General features: G+C 59.1%; 1 protein-coding gene across 3 annotated transcripts in view; it reads right to left on the bottom strand.

The window, feature by feature from the left end:
* ASIC4 (acid sensing ion channel subunit family member 4) overlaps nucleotides 1-21,131 on the bottom strand; it is a 62,107-nt gene that overhangs the window by 4,801 nt on the left and 36,175 nt on the right. For 2 of the 3 annotated variants that reach the window (XM_068195609.1, XM_068195608.1), the window contains exon 2: nucleotides 161-305. In XM_068195609.1, coding sequence (XP_068051710.1) covers nucleotides 161-305 — 145 coding nt within the window. Of the gene's footprint in view, nucleotides 1-160; nucleotides 306-569; nucleotides 1,189-21,131 lie in introns of those variants that run through there. The other variant, XM_068195610.1, reaches the window with a different exon arrangement.

The following is a 21,131-nucleotide window of genomic DNA, read 5'->3' as shown; positions in this document are numbered from 1 at the left end:
GGAGTACAGAAGTGCTGCATTCCTGCACTGACCCAGCACCTGCACCCCTCTGATGTCCTGCTTTATCCATAGTCCCCTCACAGGGTGCTCTGCTGTGCCCAGCAACCCTGTGTCCTAGCACCCGCCACCTGTGCCCTGCCTGAGCCATAGCCCCACTTACTGGTCTCTCTCCAGATGGGCAGGTACTCTTCCTGCTGGATGTCCAGCATGATCTCCAGCCCGTTGCCCATGCCGCCTTGGCGGGTCACACGTGGATTCCTCCGATCCCCATTGAAGGTGTAGCACTTACCATAGCGTGTGTAGACCTGGGGATGGAGAGAGCAGTGGTAAGGGAGCAGGCAGGGATCTGGTTGAGTATTCTGCAAGCGGGATGAGGTCCAGAAACTCCTTTCCAATTCCATGGAGGTGATGGAAGGAAGGTACAGTCTTGCATGACCTTTGGAAAGGCTCATCTCAGCCTGACTCCCTACTCTGCCACCCCTCCACCCTTGCTGGGGTGGGGGTGAAGCATAATTCCCAGTACCCATGGGGCAGCCCAGCTGTCCTGCACCTTCCAGGAGGGAACTCACAGGAGTGAAGTGCTGGGGGCCGCAGCGCTCTCCCTGAAAGCGACACTCCACCAGCATGTCCTCGATCTGGTGGCCCAGGCGGTGAAAGAAGCTCTGCATGGTGCGCTCGGAGCGGCGGGGTGGCAAGAAGCGCGAGTAGTTGGCCAGACGTGTCAGCCAGGCACGCTGGTCCTCCTCCAGCACGGCCAGCATCTCGGGCACCAGCGAGTGGTTCTCCCGGGCCAGCCCCAGCCACTCTCCCACTGAGTAGAGGTCAGGTTTGGTGAGGTGCAGGAAGCGTGCCCGGTTGGGGTTGCAGAGGGTGACAGCTGGAAAGCGGAGCTGGGGTGCCCAGGCGAGGCGTGCGCGGGTGTGCACGGGGCGCGAGAGCAGGTGGTGCAGGCGGTCGGCGGTGCCGCCGGCCAGCAGCCCGGCAGAGGCCAGGAAGGCCAGGCTCCAGAGCAGGCGGCGCAGGCGGGACTGTGGCCGGGTACACATGTAGTGCAGCCCGGGGATCCTGGTGGCTCGCAGGATGCTGACAACGAGCTGGGGCGTGCTGCTGTCCTGGGGTCGTGTCAGAACTTCCCCGTCCTGGCAGCAGGCAAGGGGCAGCGGCATGGCTGCATTCAGGGTGGCTCCTCTGGAAAGTGGGCTGCAGGCTGCCCCTGAAGCTGCCCAGGGTCCCTGGTCCCCTCCAGGGATCTCTCCCTCCTGGGAGGCTTTTGCTCTGCACCTTCCTGGAGACAAACAAGGCAGGCGCCTTTCTGAGCTGCTTCGGTGATGGGTGAGGGGAGGGAGAGGAGGGGGTTGCTGCAAACACGCCTTTCCCCAACCTGCATTCGGGAATGGAAAATTCCTTCTTGAGCTGGGCTGGGACAGGGGTGTGTGTTGTCTTACCCCAGGCAAGCTGAACTGGCAGCCCCCAGTGTCCCAGCATGGTGGGCATCTGTGTCTGGATAGCAATGACCTGTCTCAGGCACACCGTGTGAACCCCGTGCCTAGGAACGTTGCGCCTCTGCTCTTCCTCCTTGTCCCTTAGGATGCATTTCACTGCAGTCACCACAAAATATTGCCTGGACCTCCAGGGTCCCCAGATGTGTCTGCTCTGCAGCTGGGGACTCTGCCCCACAGAGGCAGGACAATGACAGCACTGGGAGGCCATCACCTACTGTCAGTGCTGCTTGGGACCTCGTCTACCTTGTACTTTGGTATCCCTGTCCCTGGAGCTGGGGACATCAGTGCATCTGGGCCAGGTGGGGCAGGAGAAGCAAGACTGTGGGTCAGGAGGAGTGGAACCATGGGGTGGGAGGCTGCATGACAACACACCTGCGCCTGGCGGGTGCTTTGAAGTGACGGTGAGGCTGTGATCAGAGCGCAGCAGTGGCGGGGGGGGGTGTGTTTGTACCCGGCTGTCAGTATGGCTGGCAGCGCCCCGACAGCTTGTCAGGTGCCTTCAAAGCTCAGCACTGTACTCTCCTCAGCCTCTCATCTCCTGCTGCTGCTGCTTCCAGGCACCCACCTTCGGCACTCACCCACCGTGGGCTGGCCTGGGGAGGGGAGTGTCCCTCATCCTCCACAGCTCCAGGACAAGTCAGGGTTACTGGGCCCAGTGAAGAACAGCATCCTTGAGCTCCATCGCATCAGGGCAGGAAAAGGCCAGTGGTGGCAGGAGGGATTGGAACAAAGGGACCTCCTGATGACCTCAGCAGTGACTCCCCAGCACCATCCCTGACGCAGGCCTTGCTGCCTGAGCAACACGCAACTATAGCCACCATGGGGACACGGCCAGGATCCCATCTGGCAGCTTGGTTACAGCTGCAGGAGGACTTCAGGCAGGTCAGAAGCAGGAGAGGCCCCGAGGGGGGCGTGCGGAGGCAGCGGGCAGCGCCCAAGGGTGGCAGGGCCGCGCCCGCCATCCCTCACAGGCCGTGCCCGCGGCGCCGGGCGGCGGGAGCCTGGCGGGCGCCGCCCGGCAGGGGGCAGCAGCGCCCCGCGCTCGGCGGCCCCGCGCCCCCGCCGCCCCGGGCCCGGCCCGGCCCGGCCCCGGCCTCAGGGCAGCCCCTGAGCCGGACCGGGCGGCCGCTGAGCTCTCCGGCTCCTGCCGTACACCCGCCGACGAGTCCAGCGCTGGCACCATCCCCGCCGCGGACCCTCCGCTCCCTGCATCCTCGGGACCCTGTGGGTCACCCCACCGTACCGCCCTGAGCTGTCCCCTCCGGCCGCTGAATCCCCGCAGCACCGCCAGGACACGGCTCAGCCCCTCTCTGTGCGGCGGCTGGAGCCGGCTCGGCTCTTCTCTGAGATTTATCGCGGCTGTGAGCGCCGCCGGCTGCCAGCCTGATACCATCAGCCCCGGCACACCAGGGCAGCTTCTATATTAGTTTTCTTTAAACGGAGGATAAGCTCCCCAGGCTGAAGAAAATGTCATTTCTGTGAACGCTTCCATCTCGTGTCAGTTCAGACATCTCCGGGCGGCATGGCAATCACCCTGGAGGGGGGTGAGGAATGGGGATGGGATGCAGAGGTTGTGGCACGTGGCGACAGATCTTAGGGACAGGGACCAGTGTTGGGCAAGATTGCAGGAGAAGGTCCAGCTGTGGGGGTGGCTGTGTTCCAGGCAAGTGGGCACGGCTGTGGGGGAGCGTGGGGAGTAGGGGTGCCCATGGCATCCGGCTGAGTTACTCACTTATCGGCTACTGGGGTGCCGAGGCCAGCTGTGAAATCACACTGGCGAGAGCACAACACAGTCCTGGAGGGCTTTGCCTTTCCAGCATGACAAATCCAATTAGATAACAGGGAGTGCATGAGGAGGAGGAGAAGGAGGAAGAGCAGAGGAGAGTCTGCCTGCACCAGGAACAGGATTTTCTTCCTGCAGCTGACCCAGAAAAGTACCTTACAGAACTGAAGCACACATGTCTAGCCAAGGATAGCAACTGAGATACGGGCCCTTGGGCACCCGGCTCTGCCTGCTGGGCACCCACACATGTTGCAGTCTTAGGGCCAGAGAGGCAGCATTCCCGTGTTACGTGCCAGTCTCCTTGCTCAGCCAGTGCATGCCGGCATCCCCACGCCATGCTCACATGCAGGGGAGACCCCATTAGGGAAGTAATTTCTTAACATGATGATTCCTCATTTTCCTCTCTCTCCCACGGTGACACGCTGACCTTGACAAAATAGCTGCCTGCGCCTCAGCAGGCAGATCCCAGTCAGATATTGCTGGGGACCCCAGCATCTTCTTCCCCAGCCCACACAGTTCTGGGGCCCCCCAAGTGCCCTCCATGCTCCCACGACTTGCCTCCCAGCCCCCCTGCTGTGGGGAGCCTTTTGGGAGCAAGATACTGACCCCCAGCATCCTCATCCTGGCTCACACCAGCCCACCTGTGAGCACTGGGGGCATGAGGACCAACATCAGGCATTCCCAGTCCCCCATCCCCAGTGCTGCCAGCCCATTGTGCCAGCCTCGGGCTGATCCCAGCTCATGCAGGTATTTCCATGGCTTACACGGCTCCCCACGGTATTTAGCCTCTGGAAGACGACGTTAAACATTGCAGGCAGTGACAAATCCTGATTGCTCTGAGAAGACAAGAGGCCGCACTAAGCTTCCAGCCAAATGTTTTCATGCAAGGGGAATGAGCTGCAACATGTGTGGTGCCAGTGGGTCGTGCTGCTGTGTGCCTGGGCCACCCAGCCCTGTTCCCACATCCCCACCAGGACAGCCAGCTCTGCTCCCACGTACCTCCTCGGGCATCCAGCCCTGCTCCCACATTCCCACTGGGACATACAGCTAACGGGCAGGCCCTGCGCATGGGCACACAACACAGGAGCAGCCACCCCAGCATAGAAGCACCCCTGAGAACAGTCACCATTGGGGCATAATGGGGATGGGGACAGGAATGGGAGGACACCAGAGTGCTGCCCACCTGGACTTGGTGGGGATGCCAGCCCAGGGGTAACCTTGTCCAGATACCTGAGCCCAGAGAGCAAATTAGCATGGGCAAGGCTGTTGCATAAAGGAAAACATCCTCCAAAACTGGAAATACTGTTTCCTGAGTAAGTGCAGGCAGCTGGAGCACAGGGATGTTCCTGGACAGGAGACATGGCACAGGAGCTGGGGCCAAACTGGGATGACACTGGTAGAGCTGGGGCAATGGCACACCCATGCACCGTGCCTCCTGCTCTGCTCCTGCCCCACACTGTGGCCATCCCAGCTCTGCTGGAGCCCCTCACCATGCCAGAGGCCCCCCCCCCGAGGCAGCTCCCCCCACACAGCACAGCCAGTCCCGCCTGGGTGCCCCGGGAGGGAAGCCGCAGCGCTGACGCCAGCATTACAACTGCCCGGGATATGAGATCCGCTTGGATTCAGCAATTTCAACTCATTTCAAGCCCGATTCTGCAGCAATTTTCTGAGCCAGTGGGATGTTTTTGCCACTGCAAATGTCCCTTCTCATGCATGGTCGCACCATTTCCTTTCCCTGCTCCCAGGAGGATTTGGGGAATGGTGCCAGTTTGGCTCGACCCCAGCTCTGGCAATAGCACAACCATCTCCCACACTAGCAGCCCCTCAGTGCAGCCCCCTGCCCCACATGAAGCTGCTGGGATGCCTTCTGCAGGGCACAGCCCTGCATATGGTGTCTGGGGCTGCTGCCTCCATGGGGCACCAGAATCTGCATCCTCAGCACGAAGAGAGCAGGGCACCTTAGGCACAGCACACACGAGTGATGGTTTAGGCTTCTTGTTTCCCCCATCCTGTGAAGGACTAAACCCTGGAATATCTCCTGTGGCTCCCTGATCTGCCTCCAAAGGAAGAGAGAACACAGTGTGGGGCAAGGGGGCCAGAGGCTGCTGCTGGCATATCCCAGAAAGGCCAGGACCCCTCCTGCCACTGCAGCTGTGCCTCTCTCTGTGCTACAGGGCAGCCCTTGCCAGCTGAGTCCCTTGGCTAGGCCTGAGCCAGCAGAGGAGATGTGGGCGTGTGGGGCTGGCAGAGCCCCTTTCATGCCAAGCAGGCTCGCTGCTGGAATACCAATTGCTCAGCTGTGCTGCAGGCTGTGCTGCTGGCCGGCCAGAGCAGGGGAGACACTGGGCAGGGCAAGCATGTCACAACCAGGCTGCTGCATCAGGGACAGCATGCAACCCATGTCCCCAGGAACAGGTAGGATCTAGACCAGGGCTTCCTGCTCCTGGTGGCTCAGGAGCATAGGGACACAATGCAAGGCAGAGGGATGCACCATGCACATGGACAAGGACACCCTCCTGGCGTATGTGGCCTGGTACTGCCAGTGGCCGTTAAAGCAGAGGGACATTGGCACCATCCAGCTTTCAGGATGAGCATCTGTGACAGTATGCCCAAACTCACGTGCCAGAGAAAGACCTTTCCTTGCAAACCATTGCCCCCGGAGTCCTGCCCTGGCCAAGCCAGAAGCTGGAATGAGCTGTGCTGTTCACGCCACATGGAGCCAAGGTAGCTGTGACACAGAGGGGAGTAGCTGGGGACCCCAGCTCTTGACTTCACAGCACAGGCATGGCAGCACACTGCACACACATGACAGCCTGTGTAGCAGAGAGCATGCCATCATGTAGTTGTGCTTTCTACTCCTGCTGCTCCTGGGGGGAATTTGTCCCAGAATTTCACTCATTTCCAACCTAAATTTATTCACGGCCAGTTTTTACCATTTGTTCTCATGCCAGCATTGTCCCTTAGCCTAAATAGCTCTCTTTCCTCCCTTGTGTTTACTCCCTTGATGTATTTATAAACAGCAATCCTATCCCCTCGCAGTCTCCAGCCTGCCAGCCTTCACGTGCCAATTGCTTCTGGTTTCCTCTCCCAATTCAGCCTCTGCCTGCCTGCACAGCCCAGCTGCCCAGCACAGCATCGGCTCCAGCTCCTCAGCCCTTGCTGCCCAGGGCTCGCACACAGCTCTCCCCTCATTCCACAGCAGCCATGGGGCACCATCCCAAGCCATTCAGGACCGCTGCCCCAGCCAGGGCTAACCTGTTCCCTGCAGATCTCCTGGCAGCTTGTGCTTTCACACAGTTTGTTTTCATTTCCAAGAAACCACCAAAAGTGACACCTGGGCAGGTGAAGGAGCCAACACCAAGGGAATTGCAGAAGATGAAGTGCCGGTGGCAAAGGCATGCTGCAGTGCAGGGCAGGGATACGAGGGGGAGGGAGGGCAGGAGAAGTGAAATGAGGGGGCAGGGGCTGGGGAAGTCCACTTCATCCTGTTGGCAGCTGGAAAACCCCTCTGAGTTACTGAGCATGCTGTCCACCTACCCTGGTCTCTCCTTTAGTACGAGTGGGGTGCTGGAGCTGCAGAACGTTTCTGCCCCATGTTTCTGCCTCCTGCTTCAGGAGGTGCTCAGGGTACCCACAGGAAAGAGTGCACCAAAGCTGCACCAAAAAAAATGCCAGAATGAGTTTGTCAAGCTGCTAACACACCCCCTAGCTTGGGTTTGGACTGTGCTGAGCAGCAATCCTGCCATCACTCTGTGCACCCTCCGGCGCTCTTCAGCCGGCTTCCCACCCTCAGACACCCCCGCGCCAGGCACGCCGCTCCCAGGCACACAGCACAGCACGCTAGGGATAAGCACTGGGATGGGCTGCAGCTCAGCCTCGCTGCTGCAAACCCAACAAAACACTCACATACACGGACAGCAATAATGATGGGTTTGGGTAGTGGGCTCCCCTTGGCAGCTGGAGGAGATTCAGCACCATGCACAGTACTGTACAAACACAGGTGGCCCGTGCCACTTGTCCTCAGGACCAGAGAAGGATCCCTAGTCCTGTGGTTTTGCAGAGATGCAGCACTGAGCCCACACATCTTGCAGGCTGGAGGAAGCAGGGAACATCAAGGATACCCGAAAGAGGGGTATGCGATGTCCCTGGGGCTCCTTTGTGGAGCTCAGGCAGCCTCTGTTCGACTGTTGTCACCTCACAGGAGCCCCAGTACATCAGTGCCTCTGCATGGTGCTGGTTGGGCGCTGGTGGCTTTTTGGGTGCTGGGCGCTGCAGATCCTGGGCACCTCCGGCCCTGTCTTGCTCTCCTTCGCATGCGGGGCCCTGCGGGGATGTGGGCTCGCAGCCCCCTTTGGCTCCGCGGGCAGCGCATCCCCCCGGGACCGCTTCTCTTTGAAAGCAGCCGTACAGGGAGCTCTGCCGCCCGTCCCCAAAGGGTTAACAAGCAATTTCCTTTGCTGACAGCTCGGAGACCGTTCTCTATCGACTGCGGGAGAATAAGAGGGGAGAAGCAGCGAGATAAAAAGGCAGCAGAGCTGGCACCGCCTGCTTAATCCCAGCGTTTAATCTGCTGGGGCAGCGCAGGCAGCCTTATCTCGCCGTCCTTCTGCTGCTCCATCTCATTACTGCTCCCACGGCTGCCGGGAGATGGGGGAGCTGAGCCGAAGAGCGGGGCCCGGGGCAGGGATGCCGCCTGCCGCCCCGCTCAGCAGCCCCCGCTCCTGGCACCACCGCACCCCTCGCTGCCCGGCCGGAGCGGGGGGAGCACACGCGGGGATGGGCACACAGGCTGCACCCACGAAACATGCTGGCTGGCGCCAGGCGCTGTCACACGGCCTCGGGGACACACTGCCAGTGTCACACACTCAGTCACACGTTTCCTGATCACTGAGCTCTGCTGGTCCAGCTAGTACGATGCCCAAGCTCCCATGGGCTTATGAAGGATGCGGGCTCCATCGGACAGCGTGTGTAGAGCACCGTAGGGTCAGGACAGCAGCCAGGGCAATGCCATCTTGTTCTGCATGTGCCCTTCCCTCCATCCTCACCTATCCAGGTATCCCCCTGCCGAGTCCCAGACCAGGCCCGCTCTTCCCACCAGGCACACCATGGCCATTGTCCCTGGGACACACCAGCCTGGACCTGGCAGCTCCCGCAGCCTCAGGGCAGGGTTAGGAGAGAGGGGAGAGGGTCCCTCCAGCCGTGGCATTTATCTGTAAATCCTCAGCACTGACACGGTGAAGATGAAGCCTCTGCTCTTGTGGGGTTGTCACGAGGGTTATCCTCCTGCCTACGGATGGGTTTGCACTGATAAGATTTATTGTCACCCTGGCTGAGGTGCCAGCACCTCACTGCCTGCTGCTCTTGCAGGGCTGTGCTGCCTGCCAGGGGGTGTTGTGAGGGGAATGAGCAGCACCGCAATGAGCAGTTGTCAGTAGAGTGGGTCCCCAGACAAAAGGACAGCCAGACATGACCCTCTGCTCCCCGCTGCCGGGGCTGAGGGGTTCCCTGCCCACCTGTTGCAAGGTGCTTCACACACTCTCTGACCATTTCAGCAGGATGTGGGGGGATGCTGGTCCCTGAGCGGGACCATGCAGAGCAGAGCACACATCTGTGCTGCCACAGATTTGCTGACAGTGCTGGCATTGCAGCTCCTGTCACAGCTCGGCAGCTTCGCGGCACTCCTGCATAGTGTGGGGTGACCAGGACTCGCGGGGCTGCTGGGGCAGCCGTGTGTGGAGCCACCACAGGCAATATGGCCTGGTGGGGAGCAGGGACAGACTGCATCCTGCAGCCTGAACTCAGCACCATGCAGAAGCTGGCAGAGTGGCTATGGGAACCAGGGCTTCATGCACCCTCGTGCTCCGGGGTGACATGGGATGAGCAAGAAAAGGGGACGACCCTCGAAAGGGGAACTTGGCTCCAAAACGCTCTGCCATACCATGATCCCTCACCCGCCCCCTGCTGCCTGCCCCCAGGCCACACTCCCCACCACTGATTTCCCTGGGGCCAGCAGAGATTGTCCTGAGCCACCTGGTGGAACCAGGCAGGGGCTGAACCAGGCTAAATGCCGGAGCAGCGGGAGGGGTAGCCACCTGCCAGCATCCTCCCCGTCTCTGAAGGCACCACATAAGCCCCACACAGCTCTCCCACCACCCTGCCCCATCCAAACTCCCACCTCTTCCCTTTCTCCTCCCCTCCAGCTGCTGACCCCCGGCACTGCTGTGGGCTCCACTCTCTCTGACAATACGAATTTGACTCCAATGTGTCAGAACTGAAGGAAACAACATGCGAGCAAACAGCCTGAATGAGCCCTGGATGCACCCTCCTCCCCAGGGCCAGGGATGCACCCCTCCTGGGGGCCAGTCGGCCAGTCGGGATGATGGTGTAACCTGACAGCACACAGGGAGTCCTAGTGAAGTGGGGTGATCACAGCTCAGTGGGAAAGGGCTCCTTAATAGCTGAGTCCTTTTAGCAGAGATTAGGGAGCTGCATGGCTTTGATCTTTGATTGCCAATTTGCATCTTGAAGGCGCTGGGACCTCATCCAGCCTCAGCGCAACCCTTTGTGGTTATCTCGTGGCTAATGGATTTGTTCTTAATGCCGGAGCGTGCAGGCTAAAGGCTGATTAAACCCTCTCCGCGGCGCTAAATCAATGGAACAAACATGATAGGGGTTGGCTTTCCCCAGCCTGGGTGCTCCCAGGCGGAGGGGCTGATCAAGAGAGCCCCCACACCCTGGCACTGACAGGGGCTCCCTCCTTGGGGCTGCCAGGAAGGGAAGAGGTGCGGGTACTGGCAGTGACAACCCTGCAGCCCATATCCTTCTGAACCTGTTATCCCCATTATCTGCTCTCTGTGTGGGTGATGGGCTGGGTGTCTCAGCACTCTCAAGGCATCTGAGTGTTTGGGCCACATTGCCCATGTGCTGGTCCTTGGCACCTGCAGGAACTCTTCAGTTGTCCTCTTCAGCTCCTCCCAGCTCCCAGGGCTTGCTGTGGGAGCAGGGACATGTCCTGGGAGGAATGGGGTAAGGCAACCTGCACCTGCAGCTGGGAATCTCCTTCTCCCCTCTTCATACCCCTTTGCCTCCCACACAAAGAGGAGCAGCACTGGCAGCTCCAACCTCCTCTCTTCAGACCATTTCCCCATGCCCCTGCTTGGATCCAGTGCCTCATTCCCAGGACTGTATGCTGCTCCTAGCATTCCACACATCACATGCTGTGACCAGGTATATCTGTACACACTTTCCATAATGCCTGAGGTGTCCATTTCATAGCCAGCTTCAGAAAAATACAATTCCCATTGTGTCTGCAGGCAGCATGAACAGAGGGGTCAAAATGCACGCTGCTCACTCATGCCCCAGGAACAGCTGGTCCTTCATCCTAATCGCTGCCTGGGCTGTGGGCCTGGGGATGGGAGCTGAGCATATGAGACAGGCAGGACTAAAGTTTTGGGGACTAGGAGCTGTGGGGAATAGGAGTGAAGATGAGGGTTGTGTGGCTGCAAGCTGGGAGGAGACTGTCAGAGTATTTTGCAACTTTTGCTTTTTTGGGGGCTTGTGGCATTGGCCTGGCTGCTGCCAGGTCAAAGCTACCTGCAGGTGACAGGAGCCCTGATCAGGGACCGTACTCCAGAGCCCTGCTCCTGTGCTGGAGGATGATACATAACCTGCAACACAGGTAAGCTCAGAACAGCACCCTGCTGGTAACCAGACCGTGGGGAAAAGGTGTTGGAAGTGGCCCCATGGGCCCCAGTCTGTGCCCATGCCAGGTTCGGTCCCGGTGAGCAGCTGTCTCAGAGGCAGCTGAGCTGGTGCACAGCATGGAGCTGGTGGGAACACACACTGAGATTCCCATCGGCAAACCTCACTATTGAAACATCTCCTCTTTGCCAATATTTGCCAGCACAGGAGATAAAGTGGCTATAAGTCATCAGTGCTGGCATTTCAGTCCACTAGGGCTGGCAGTGGAGGGGCAGCCAGGCAGTCAGGCAGCTTCCAGGGGTGGGAGGTCCTGCCAGCTCAGCCTCCTGAGCCCCCTGCAGCAGTGCAAGGAGAGCCAAGATCCCTCCATTCTGGAGCATAGCACCTCTGGAGCCTGGGATGGATGCTGCTGCCATGAGCACCACTGCTTCTGCCATCCTGTCCTGGGCATCAACACAGCCCCCTCTCCTGCCAGAAGCCCCACCTCTGCACCATGACAGCCATCTCCACCAGGTCAGCATCTCCCTGAAAGTTTCTCTGCAGCACCAATCCCCTAGCTCCAGCGCTGGGCCATCCACTCCATGTCAACCCAGTGACCCCAGGATCACTGCCCTGCCCTGCCTGCAGCACACATCCTTTCTCCCCCTTGCTCCAGGCTGCCTGTGCAGTCTCTGCAGTGGTCCATAAGAGGATGAGGCAGGACACAATGCTGAGATACAGCTCCTGGAGGAGAAGCCCAGAGCATTATCAGCACAGGGAGTTAATTAAGGTCATGTCAGGCGATAAGGAAACAGGATGTCAGAGAAGCAGCAGCACAGGGGGGTCAGAGCCTGAAAAACTCCCTCTGAAAAGCAGCTCCACTGAGATGTGATCAGCCAGGTGCTTGGGGACAGAGCAGCTGTCATGGCCACACAGGCAGGGCTCCATGTATGGCATTGTACATGCTGTACCACGTCCAGTACAGGCTAGAATGGTATGGGGTGAAATGGGATGGGATGGGGTGGAATGGGATGGATATGGGGATGGATGGGGATGGGGATGGGCAGGAGGCCTGGTGATACACCATTTCCTGGGCCAGGAGAGCCTACTGAACAGTCCTGGTTATTTCCTCCTGTCCTCATGAAGAAGCAATGCACCTTGATGTGACCAGTGTCATGCCAGCAGGGCAGGAATTACTGTGAACCCCTGCCCATAATTAGCACATGTAATTGCAGACACTCTCTAATTAGCAGGACCTCAGAGCTGGGTATGGCAGACTGCTTGACAGCGCTTACATTGCTCCTGCCTCAGACTGTTCACCCTCCTGCTCAATGATGACTTCACTCCTGAGCCAGGCAATGCCATGGGGCTGGGAGAGCCAGGCTGACCTGGCATGGCACACCACAGTCACAGCAGGGTGTTGGGAGCAGGCTGTGGACAGGGGGACAGGCATAGGGGACACACTACCAGTGCAAATCCATCTTTGCTGCACAAATTGCGGCACGACCTGTTGCCCTGCCTTGCTGGGCAAGAGCTGAGCTGATGGGACATAATTAATACTTGCATCAGTCTCAGCTGGATTTGCATAGTGCCCTCAGTCCCGTGCTGCTCGGAAGGCGGGCTGCTCCCAGCCTTTCCCAGGGGCAGCAGCACCAGATGCTGGGCTGGCCCTGCCTCCTCTGCAGGAGTCACAGCCCCAGCATGGCCCCTGACTTGCCCTCACATGCACCCTAGCCCTCCTTCCCCACTGCAGTGGGGACACCTGCAGGCCCCTTCCCTGCCCTGCTCCAGCCACTGGAGCATTGAAGACAGATGGGGATGCTTCTCTCTGGTGTGGTCTCTCCCTCACTCCTTGTGCCGTGAAGAAACTGTGGAGACGGCAGCTTGGGAGTGAAGGACACAGCAAGATTTGGAGGGCAAAGGGATAAGGCTGAGTTGCAAACACCCCCTGGCAGCTGGGAGGCATGGCAGTGCCCACCTCTGCATGCCCAGATGGAGTTTAAGGTCCGTGAGAGAAAGGCAGCATCCACAGATGGTGCCTCTTTCCTGGAACACACAGTTCCCTCGTGCCCCTGTCCTGCTCCCATGGCCCAGGTGAATTCCCCCATCCCATTAGTAAAGGGGTCTGGGAGGAAGAAAAGCCAGGGAGAAAAGAACCTGGGGTGGTGGCAGGAACACCAGAATGCAGGCAGAGACCACAGCCCTCACCTTGCTACCCTGTGGGTGCACATTCAGGTGGTAGAGGGACGGGGCAGTACAGGGTGTCATTGACCCCAGAGATGACAGGCTGGTGACATATCCTCGTGCAGCCGAGCGCAGTGCCTCTCCATGGCTGCTGACACACTGACAGCTGCTCCCAGCCCCATGACACCGCAGGGACCGCCACACTCCAGGCACAGCCGGACTATCGATGGATACAGGAGGAGACAAGGGCACATCTCCAGCCCCTGGCCCTGCTCACAAGCTCTCTGTAGCCACTGACATCGATGTGTTTCACCCCTGCCTGACCAGAGGACCCACAGCATCTGCAGCACCTGCATCACCTGTAGTACCTGCAGCACTTGCTATCCAGCCCACCCTGGACACGGGGGATGTGGCCACTGATTGTGACTGTGACCCGAGTTGGGGGGGACGCCAACTGATTGCAGCTGCCCAGATGAGTGCATCCAGCTCAATCAGAGCTGCACAGCCCTCCTGCATGCCGGGCACTGGGAATTAAACTGCTAATGAGCTGCTGGCTGGAGGGCCGGCAGTTAGTGATTAATCAGAGGCTCTACTCTGACAAGGCTGTGCCTCCTCTCCCTTCCTGCCTTGCACATCCAAAAGCAGGCAGCCAGCAGTGACCAGTGTGTCCCCCAGCCTCTGCTCCCTGCCTGCCCAGCCATTGTGGGCAGGGGACAGCCTGACTCAGCTCTCCTACACAAAGAGGTGTCCCCAACCCCCATGCCACTGGGACACAGTGCCCACAGGTTCTTCCAGCCACTGACTTTCCTGTCCCCCAGCTCCTCCTGCACTCATCTTCCCCAAGCTGCCATCAGGTGAGAACATTTTGTTCTACTGGAAGAAAACCTGTTGAGCCCAGCTGAGCTCAGCTGATGCTCATCATGTGCAGAGCGTGCTCGTGCTCGGGCTCCTGTCTGAGAGCCTAGAGTTGGGCCAAGAGATCTGGAGGGCATCTGCACAGGGGCTTCATGAGGGTGGCAGGGGAGGGGCAGCCATGCAGCCAGTGACATCTCCTGGGGACAGAGCAGGCACATGCAGGAGCCCTGAGTCCCAGTGCGTCAGGGTGTAGGTCCAGTCCCCCTGACCCAAGCCCAGCAGCACAGTGCCATTTGCCACCCTCACCTCCTGCCTTCTGCTGGCACAGTGGTGGCATGGTGGGTGATGGGGCTGGCGGAGCCCTGCCTGTGCCTGGCACAGCGCACTGGGGCATGGGAGAAGGCTTTGCAATATGAGCAGGGGACAGCCACCCTCAGAACAGTGCAGGGAGCTGCAGGGAAGCTACTTGACCTTGAGCCTGACTTCTCCCTGCTGGGACCCTTCATGGTCATGGCAGAGTCAGGACAGGGCAGGACATGGCAGAGGTGTCAGCACCCTCCCATCCTCACACCCTCCCTTGGCTGCATATCGGGGCAGTGCCTGGGAGAAAAGGCCAGCGACTGGCAAGGAGCAGGTTAGAGAGGCATGTTTTCCCCTATTGCACAATTAATCATGAGAAGTTTTTCCTCCTTTCGTGCATGAAACAGAATTTGGCAGGGTGCTCTGATCACAGGGACTGGCTGCATGCTCTCCAATAAAAACCCAGCCACATCTGGCTAAGAATTAACCTCAGAACATCCCTGTTTGTACAGGTGGAGAGAGACAATGCTGGGCCAGGCAGAAAAATCCAGTGGGGTTTGGTTCACAGCCACTCATGTAGTGAACATCTTCAGCTCCTTGGTTTTTGTCCCCCCATCCTCATCCCCCAGCACACACATGACCATGTTGAGTTGTTGGTGCGTTCATCCCTGCCTGCAGGCCCTGTTATTCCAGTCATGGACATAAAAATGCCTAGGCAGGGACATCCACCCTATGGCAGCATCCCTTGTGTGAGCTCTCATCCCACCCTGTCTGCCTCCCCCTGCCCACTCCATCCACCAGCCTGACTGGAGCCTCAGCCCATCCTTTCCCAGAGGGAAAGCAAGCTGAAGCCTCCCCACCAGCGTTCCAGTTATTTGTTATTGGAAAAAGGGGGAAATACGTTTTTTGACAATTATTGTTTTTTCCACCTGACTGGCTGCAAACTTGTTAATTTTTTTCTTTAATGTGTGAACAGTGTCGACGGCAGCTGCATGTCAAATGACTCTACGCCCTATCTGCGGGTCCCTGGCTGGCTTTCAGCACTCGCACCGCAAACATTGCCTTCTATAAATAAAGGCCTATATCTCATCAATGGCAGAACAGCAGAGCTTTATATAGTCGTCTTACATAAAACCGTCTCTCTTTATGGGCTTCAAACCATTTGCGTCACTTAGTGCAGCTCCGTAAACCTCCTTCTCCAGACACTCCCTCATGGAGGGAGCCCCAGCACAGCTGCCCCATGCCCCAGTGAGGAGCTGGGATCCCTGCTCTGCCTGGGGCCGTCCCCCAGTGCTTTCGCAGGGCCAGGTGGCAGCTGCATCCTTGTTCCCCTGCCCCACAACCTTGGCATGTGCCTCCCTCCAGCCCGCCCAGCTTTGGCACCAAGTGCCAGGATGGCAGCTGGCACTGCCAGGCACTCCAGAGCTTGGGGATGGTTGGCCAAGGGCCAACATCACTCACCCTGCCCTTGTGACCCTGTCCCTGACAGCTGCCCTGGGGCAGCACAGTCATGGATGCTGGGAGGTGCTGCTCTGTCCTCCCTTGGGAATCAGGGACCCGAGGGCATAGGGTGACTGGGGACACGGTGCCACACTGGGTGGACAGACCAGCTCACAGTAGCTCTAACTCTGACATGCAGAGAACACAAGTCTGGCCAGTGGCTTTCAACCTCACTGCCCAGTGAGCATCTGTAGTGGAGGATCCTGGGGGCTGCCCCCATGGCCACAGGTCCCAGCCCCAGGCTCCTGCAGTCCCCAGGGCCCCTGGCTCCATATGGCAGAGCCTTCCCTCCAGCTCGCCGCAGGCGCTCGCCTGCACGCAGTGATGGATCGTGGCGGGGTGGCAAGGGGGGTGGGGGCGCAGAGAATCCTACTGGGGCTGCAGCAATGCCGGCCTGCAGGAGGCAGCCCGCACCCCTTCTGGGACTCCAGGAGCTGGGGTGGTGGGGGGAGTGACAGAGCTGCAAGAGACCGTGGTGACAAGCTTTCATTTACCTCCATGACAGCCCAGCTGCCTGCCCCAGGTGGCTGGAGCCAGAAGGAGACAGGGATCTAAACAGCATCACGGCGCTGGAACCTGTGGTGCATTCTGACCCATGGCTGTCCCCAGTGCTGTCCATGGGACCCCTGCCACAGCTGGCATTGGCATAAAGAAGCAGGCCACAGCAACGCCCTTCAGCAGTGGGGCCACATGGCATGCAACCATGCTGCTGGCACAGGGCACCTGCACCCCAGCCAGCCCTGCCCCGTGTCCAGCCAGCCATGCGCATCCCATGAACCCCCCTGCCCCATCTGCCACCCTGCACCCTGTCAGCCCCACTGCCCTGTGTTCCCATTGCCCCACGGTCTCACAGCCCTGTGGCCCCAGGCACCAGCAAGCACCAGCTCCTGCAGCCAATCCCCTCTGCGTATCTTGTCCCCATTCCTCTCGCAGCCGCCCGAGGTGCCCAGCCCCCTCTGCAGCCAGCAGTGCTGGAGGGGCACTGTCCCACAGTCACCCCACGGGTGCCCTGGCCCCAGGGGGCAGCAGTGTCCCGCTCCACTCAGCCTGGCACGTGGGCCCAGCCTCATGGCACGTCCCACATCCCTGGGGAGACACACCAGGCGCGGGCATCCTGGCCGCTGGCTCCCCCCGTATCGGAGACAGGCTTATTAAGTGTGTGATATTAAATTACCCAGATAAGAGCATAAGAGCTTTTAAAGTCAATTCATTAAATATAATTATGAAGAGAGCTTTTTTATGCTCACGGTGATCCGATCTCAATCAGGGAGACGGTGGGAAAGCCGTCGGCTCCTCCAGCATCTCTGCTCCCCCGCTGCGTCGCCTCCGCACCCCCCTGCTCCCCCGCCTCGCCCCCCTCCTGCAGGGAGCTGGCACCCACGACCATGGCTCTTGATGCAACCCCCACTGCCTTGGCACCCTCTCTGCAGTGTTGCTGCTGGTGTGAGTGCCACCCCACTTGGATGGAGGTGGCATGGGGGTCTGCTCAGCAAAGGGGTGGGGAAGGGAGGCAATGGGTGTGAGATGGTTGGGGCAGTGGCATTGGAGTGGAGGGCAGCAGGGTATGGAGATGCTCAAGCACAAGAGGCAGGGGTCTGGGAGCTCAGTACAGGTCCTTCCCAGCCATGGATCCCTTTGTCCCCATGATCCATCCCCCTTGCTGTCCCCTGCAGACCAGCCTCCTCAGACACCTAATGATGCATCCCCACTCCCCGGGCAGGAGGGGTGCATGCTTGCCTCCCATCTCACATTCATTAATGGCACTCTGTAACCAATTAATTCCTGCCAACCAGGTGGCACCTGCCCTGACCTATGGCTGGACCCCTCATGTGCAGCCCAGATGGCTACATGCCAGGCCTTTGCACCAGGCATCCCTCTTGCTCCATGCACCCCCAGCCACAGCCCATGGTGCAGCTGAACATGGGGCTGTTCCCAGATTTATTGGGGGAATCCATGAGGAAGCAGTGGTCCCAATGACTCCCACACCAATAAAATCTCCCCAGCCATCTCAAAGAGAGATTGCCAAGACTCCTGCTTGTTCCCTTGTCACCCTGCCCACTGTCATGAGGGACTTTGCAGTGACATCCCTAGGCACATCCAACCCCTTGTTCTCCCACCACAGTGTTCCAAAATCCCATTATCCCCAAATCAACACACTTGCTGCCAGAGCCCAAGCACCTGGGACAAGGAGTAGCAGCATGGCTGGAAGGGAGCAAGGTGGGCTCCAGACTGGGGTCCCTGCAGAAGGCTTTGGTGGGGGCTGGTGGGAGCAGCTACCCGCTGCTGGGAGCTGCTGGACTGACATTTATTTTTAGACGTGAATTGTATAAATTAGCATTTCTCAGCGGATTAAGCAGCAGGAATTGTGTAAAATTAAATGGCAACGAATTGCATTAAAGTCCCCCGTTTTCTGGCACAAACAGCGCCTCGAGCCGTGCCCAGGCGGCTCATGTGTAACAGTGCTGGAGATGGCGCTGCCGCTGCTCAGGACAGGAGCATGGCCAACCTGCGACATGCCTGCACTACCCAGGACATAGGCCTGGAAATGCTCAAGCACAGTGGCCAGACTGCAAGGATGGAGGGTTCCAGATGAGCTGTGAGCCCCTGCATAGCTGGCTCAGGCGCTGGGCTGGGTCTACAGGATGTGGATGCAGTGAGTGGAGTGCTGTGACCCAGATGGGCACATATGGGCTCAGCTGAGCAGCTCACAGGCCTGGGATCAGTAAGGGATGCTCCAGCCTCTCCTGGGCACTGACATCCCCAGCCCAGCCAGTCCCTGCCAGGCATGGCAGGACACCCATCACAGTCACAGCCATGTCACCCTCCAAAGGAGATGATGCTGTGCTGGGACCTGTATGGCACTGCCTGGCCCAAGAGCCACTCTGTGCCTCAGCCAGGGCAGGTTCTGCAGTGGCTGGAGCCCACTGAGCAGCTGTGGGGGGCCCAGCCCTGCCCAGGAGTACAGGGAAAATGGAGTGGTTGAATGCCAGGGGCTGAGCAGGCACCAGGCAGGGCAGGTGAAAAACAATCAGTCCATCTCTTTTACCCAGTGAAAATAGGCTGAAAATGTGACATTTATTAAGTACAATTCTGGTGGAAAGGTCAGAGAGTTCCCATGTCAGGAACAGTAGGAGAGCCTTGCTGGGAGGAGGTGACAGTCTGCTGCCCCTGCCCACCCCCTGAACCAGGACCTCTCCTGTGCATGTGGAATGCAGCTGAGGATGTTGCCCATCTCAGCACAGGGCTTCCCCCTCTGGGGTCTGCATGGGGTGCTGGGGAGATCCCTCACACAGCCCAAATCCCAGGCAGGCAGGAGGCCTAGCATGGAGAGCCGGGGCCAGTGCCAGCTCCGAGAGGCTCTGCCAGCTCTCAGCAACCTCCCTGCTCCCCCCCAGCTTCCAGCCCCGGCACAACTGGCTTCGGCAGCCACACATCACAAACAAAAGGCTTTTGACAACGAATGAGGTTTTGAGAAAAGCACTGGGCTCCTTCCCGGCTCCTGCTGCAGCCACTGCCGGCAAACAGGCGGGATGCTGCTGCCAACTGAGGGGGGCCCCTTCATGCACTTCTTCCCACAGCCCCCAAACTCCTGCACACCCCATCTGCCTGTACCCCCATCTCCAGAGCACTGTCGGGATGTCGGGAAGGCTCCCTCTTGCCTCAGTGCCACCTGACATGGCCAGAACTGGCCACGGCTTGTGGCTGTACGGGGGTGCCAGGCAGGGAGGTTAGGTTGAGTGCAAGCCACCCGCGGTAGCTCAGCCCCAGCCCTGTGGGGACACTTCCCAACCTCGTGCTGAATGGCATGTAAAGAGCACCATGGATTTCCTGCACCGGCACTGCAGCTGCACTGGCCCAGCCAGGAGTGCTCCGTGCCCGGCACCCCCACCGAGGCATCCATAGGACAGTGTGCCAGCGGGCACTGGGCAGTGCCCCCGAGCACTGCAGAGTCTGGGGCGCTGTAGAGCGCGGCGCAGCTCAGTGGGGTCAGAAGAGGCTCTGCCAAGGCTCCAGCACAGCCCTCTAGCAGCCGGCACAGGGGGCACATTTGTCAGCAGGGCTGCAGGGAGCCTCGCTGCGGCTCAGGGTTGTCCCTGCCGCTGGGGAGATTTACAGCCCAGCCGGGCTTTATTACATGGAAGATGCTTACGCTGGGGATTTTTTTTTTCCCAATAGTTTCTTAATTTGCTGTCCCATAAAGAATGTGGATTTGTGACGTTGAATAGGGGAAGATCATTTACCACTCACGGCTCTTACTTAAAGGATCCGCACGAGTTATTTATTGTATGAGCACAGGTTGCAAGCAGCAGCGCGAGGGGACATGCTCCAGCCCTGGCGCTGCTGCTGCTCCTGGACAGGCAGTCAGTGACAGCCCCACAGCTTGGCCACTCTCGTGCTGAAAAACTTCCAGCCTCTGGACAAAGTCCACCTCATGCCCAAAGGGAAAGAAAGACTCCAGCACTCCTGCAAGCATGGCTGCAGGGAAAGGTCCTTCCCTTCTCCAGTATTGCTGGGGCACAGCCTCTGCTACAGAGGCTGCTTGCTGTGGGCTGGGTGTCCTGGGACCCCAAGCCATTTGCCCTACTGAGATGTGCTGCACTCTGGGAGCCCTCCATCACTGCTAGGACATGCTGTGACTCACACTCGCCCACAGCACAGCAGGTACAAAAGCTTTCTGAACATGACGGCTAACATGGGGACTCAGAAATGGGACCAACAAAGCTTGGAGATCCCTATCACATGAGCAGCCTGGGTGCCCCTTCACTGGGGCCACAGCTACAAGGCACAGGAGTGCCCAGGCCCACACACACAGCTGGGACTCAACCCGCCTGCCAAGAAGCCTGTGTTGTGTTTCAGTCATTCCCAGGAGGCACAAGGGACCGATTTGGCTTAGGGAACAGGAGTAGAAGGCTCCAGCTGCAAATGGTGTGATGCCTTGACAGGGTCCCACTGCTGCCTGGCAAGGCTTTGGGACAAGTTATGTGGCAGAGAGGTGTATTACATCTTCACCCATCCCTCCCCAAGCCCATCTCTCCAGCCTGTCCTGCCCCAGGTTCACCCCTTTGCTCCAGGCAAGTGAGAGGTGACGGGTACACCCCTTTCTGCTGACAGCCCCTGATGCCTCAAAGGCCAGAAATGTTGAGCTGTGGACAGGGTGGGTGGAGGCTTTAGGAGCCCTATACTCCCCTTCTTTGGCCATAAGCTCACAGGTCAGCTGGCATTAACCATTCTCACACCTGAAACCTGCTCCAGTGCAGGGTGCCAGCACACCAGAGCCTGGCTGCCTGGGCATCCCCAGGGCATACTCGTAAGCAGATGAGGTAGGC

This window comes from Anomalospiza imberbis, chromosome 7, assembly GCF_031753505.1.
Source record: "Anomalospiza imberbis isolate Cuckoo-Finch-1a 21T00152 chromosome 7, ASM3175350v1, whole genome shotgun sequence".
Lineage (NCBI taxonomy): Eukaryota > Metazoa > Chordata > Aves > Passeriformes > Viduidae > Anomalospiza > Anomalospiza imberbis.
The sequence above is the reverse complement of the archived record's forward strand: the minus strand, read 5'-3'. Positions and strand labels throughout refer to the sequence as shown.